The sequence below is a fragment of the Triticum urartu genome, chromosome 5A (genome assembly GCF_056163025.1).
Source record: "Triticum urartu cultivar PI428250 chromosome 5A, HENAU_Tu73, whole genome shotgun sequence".
Lineage (NCBI taxonomy): Eukaryota > Viridiplantae > Streptophyta > Magnoliopsida > Poales > Poaceae > Triticum > Triticum urartu.
In genome coordinates this window covers 475,763,466-475,766,976 of record NC_141877.1, presented here as the reverse complement: position 1 = coordinate 475,766,976, position 3,511 = coordinate 475,763,466, and the positions used below count along the sequence as shown (strand labels likewise).

The 3,511-nt window shown below is 48.0% G+C and overlaps 1 protein-coding gene across 1 annotated transcript; it reads right to left on the bottom strand.

The window, feature by feature from the left end:
* Positions 1-1,385: 1,385 nt before the first annotated feature.
* LOC125530774 (auxin-induced in root cultures protein 12-like) lies at positions 1,386-2,679 on the bottom strand. The gene is made up of 2 exons (XM_087522922.1): positions 2,510-2,679; positions 1,386-2,079 (listed from the first exon to the last, which is right to left on the bottom strand). Exons 1-2 carry the CDS (start codon positions 2,677-2,679, stop codon positions 1,386-1,388), a joined length of 864 nt encoding a protein of 287 aa, XP_087379048.1.
* Between the last annotated feature and the right edge of the window lie 832 nt (positions 2,680-3,511).

Here is a 3,511-nt window from a genome sequence, read left to right as displayed (position 1 = left end):
TGATGTATATTTTGCGAGAATAATGAGGCGATGTTGCGTACGAAAGTGCACCATGTTCTATATAACCGGAACCAATTTAAAACCTAAATGTTGTTGAACTTGGGTTTTTTATGAGTGGTTTTTCTAGAAACACTCTATTGTACATTCAATTTTCATGTGTGAGCCTCAAAGAGACACACGTGGCGATTACTGTCCGCTCCATTCACCCCTATGAATGAAAGAGTGAACGTAAAATACTAAATGTTCACTCCCCATGGCGCGAATGACATGACCCTCGTCTTATCCCACCCCCCCCCCCCCCCCCCCCCACATGAAAATCACATCCGGATGTATTTAGAGTGTGGCAATTTCCAACAGTTTGCTGTGATGTAGCATGGAAATTCATGAACATGTAGGCATTTTTTATATAGCAAGTCAATTCTCTGATGTAGCATCGCAATTCTACCTGCTGTAGCATGGCAATTCTTGGACATGTGTGACAATTGTTCCTTTTTTTCTTTAGCTGGCAATTATCTACACTACATCATGGAAAATCTCTGCAACGTGTGGCAATTCGCTCTGTTGCAGCATGCCAAATTCTTGTCAATTCTTTCTACTAGTGTGGCAATTTTTTCTTTTCACATGACAAAATCTTTCTGTAATCACATGGCAAATATATGTATTATAGCATGGCAATTCCCGAGCTTTTGCTGGAAGTTAATTTTTGAATAAACACTCTCTCGTGGCATGGTTCACTCAAACAAGCCTGCTGCAAGGAACGTTTGTTTGTTTGGGTGACCTCGCTGAGAAAACACAAGCTGTTATTCGCATCCATTACAAATCAAAATTACGTTGTTTGATCACCATGATCCAACAAACACGAGCTCATTATTTGCCACGTGATGAGAACATGAGAGATGAGACCCAATCCTCCGGCCTCCCCTACGAAAAAGACAAATGAATTATCATTTTACATGTTTCATGCAAAGTGCAATTTTTTCATAGATCAATTCATTATAAGACAATTTGGGTTCAAAAATCCACCATTGCAAAGTAGCCTGATTATTGTTATTTCTTTACTGGTTTGGAAACGAATATGCGTAGATGTAATCACATTACGATTGTATTTCCTTTGTCCTAAAATAAGTGTCTCAATTTTTGGATCATTAAAATAGTGATCTAAATACACTTATGCAGAAAAAGAAGCTTCGAACTCATCCAATAATCACTTTGACAAACACACGAAAATCAAAATGACCATGAAACAAAAACACCCTCGTGAAAATACAACAAATTTTCATTTCAACCCAGAGAAATATATTAGAAAAAGGGTTGCACAGTGCTCAAGGAAAAAAAAGGACTATCCTACATACGTTCTCCCGTTGACAAATTTAATCTCACCGAGATTATACAGTCGCGAAGAAACCCGCGAACACCAGAATCAAAATGAACACCGGAGCCAAGGCGTACGTGGTGACTACCGCTGCCGACCCGCTGGACGGCGCTGGCGACGGTGCGGTCCCCGTCTCCAGGTCACCAGCAGCCTCCTCGGTCGACGGGGCACCGGCCAACGGGGCCGGCGCTGCCTCGGGCGCGGTCTCTGTCTCTAGGTTACCAGTGGCCTCCTCGGCCGACGGGCCAACGGCCACCGGAGCCGGCGCGGCGTCCGTCGCTCCGGCACCAGTGAGCACGAGGCTGCCCTTCGCCTCCAGGTTCTCCTGCGCGAACGCGTGCTTGGCCGGCACCCCATTGGCCACCGTCGACCCTACCTGCCAGATGTGGTTGACGGCCTCCATGCCCTTGGGCAGCTGCAGCGTCCCGTAGAGCCGCACCTTCCCGTCGGCGGCGAGCTCGGTGGCCTCGAACGCGATCGGCGTGGACGCCGCGCTGAGCGGGCGGTACCCGGTGAGGTTGTACGTGTTGACGACGTACGCGCCGCTGCTCTTGAAGGCGACAAGCGTCTGCGCGCCCTTCATGCCGTCGCCGGTGGGGTTGATCCCCCAGGCCACCCAGCCGGCACCGCTCGCGCCGGGCGGTTTGGCCGCGAACGCCAGGGAGAGCGACGAGACCGCCGCGTCGTACGTCCAGTGCAGCGAGGCGTCGGACGTGGATTTTTAGAACATCTGCACCCGGTCCCTACTATCCTAACTGTCCAATATTGCTTTAAGATCTGTGCAACACAACTAATTTTTTATCTGAAATTTTTTCTTTTTTGTTTCTCTCGCATAAAACATGTTTTGAAGTTCAAACCTTTACAGCGTGGCAAAGCTTTCTATCTAGAATCTATGATAAATCTTTCAGATTTTTTGGTCAAAAATAAATATACAAAAAATGATAAAAATCTGAAAGATTTATCCTAGATTTTAGATAAAAGCTTTGCCACGCTGCAAAGGTTTGAACTTCAAAACATGTTTTATGCGAGAGAAACAAAAAAGAGAAATGTGTTTGCACGAATCGCGAATCGCAGAATGAATGGCTACATAGTGAGGGCCTGAGCGCAGGTGTTCTATTATATATTTTCGGCGAGGCGCCGAGGGTCGGGAGGTCCGCGCACATCGCGTAGCTCCTGCCGGTCGGGAACTCCTCGCTCTCGCAGGCTCCGTCGACCGCCAGCATTGCCATCGATGACGCCGCCAATAGCAGGAGGGCCAGCTGGAGAATGCAGCGGCGCCGGTGGTGCACCGTCGTCGCGGATGCCATGTCTTCGGGAGGCGCGAGGTAAGACACCAGCTAGCTAGAGGTTTTGTGTTGATCTTGGGAGAGAAGCGCACACTCGTGGTTTATATAGGTAGGGAGCCGGCCGGGGTGGTGGCCATGGACCATGGTGGGGGGTGCAATGTATCTTGGAGTAGTTGACCTGCGATCTCACCTTCTCAACGATTTCATAGCCATCAGGTGGCCTCGAAACTACATGAACCCTTGTAATGTCACGATGTCAATAATGGTACGGAAAGTAGTAATCCTATTTGGTGAGTACATTCAGTTTAAGTATTTGTTGTGAGTATAAGGCACGATCGATGGAGGGAACGGAGATGCTAACCTAAGCATATGCGTCATCACATCCCTAGCCGCCGCCGGTCGATCTTCCCTGGCTTCCCCGCGAGGAACGAGACCTTGTCCCTCCATCTATCACTCTAGTGTCGGGAGGGGCTGAGACCCATGGCGGCAGGGTATATATATTTTTCGGCATGAAATAAGGTATTCGCGCCTTGTCTTTGTTCAGGTGATGCTTCTCCGTATCGCCAGTAAGCATGTAGAGGAGACGGATCTACTTTTTTCTTCTACAGGTTTGTCATGGTGGAGTTGTCATGCGAAACATACAATGTGGGTGTACATCTTGATTCTTTGGCTTCAGTTTTGACCAACGAAGATTGACAACCTCGGCCTAGTTGCGAGCGTATGAGGTTTGTGTTACCTGACTACGTCGGGCCGAACATGGACATTCCGCGTGCCCTCTCTGACTTTTTCTACTCCGGGACAGTGATTTTCTACAGAGATTACAAGTTTTACTTTTTTTCTCTATCTGGCAATT

What these genes read in the sequence shown, in the direction of transcription:
- LOC125530774 (XM_087522922.1), bottom strand. Translation starts at nt 2,679, where the DNA reads ATGGCATCCGCGACGACGGTGCACCACCGGCGCCGCTGCATTCTCCAG. An exon ending in GCGGACCTCCCGACCCTCGG is followed by an intron (nt 2,080 to 2,509) that starts CGCCTCGCCGAA and finishes ATCCACGTCCGA; the next exon opens with CGCCTCGCTGCACTGGACGT.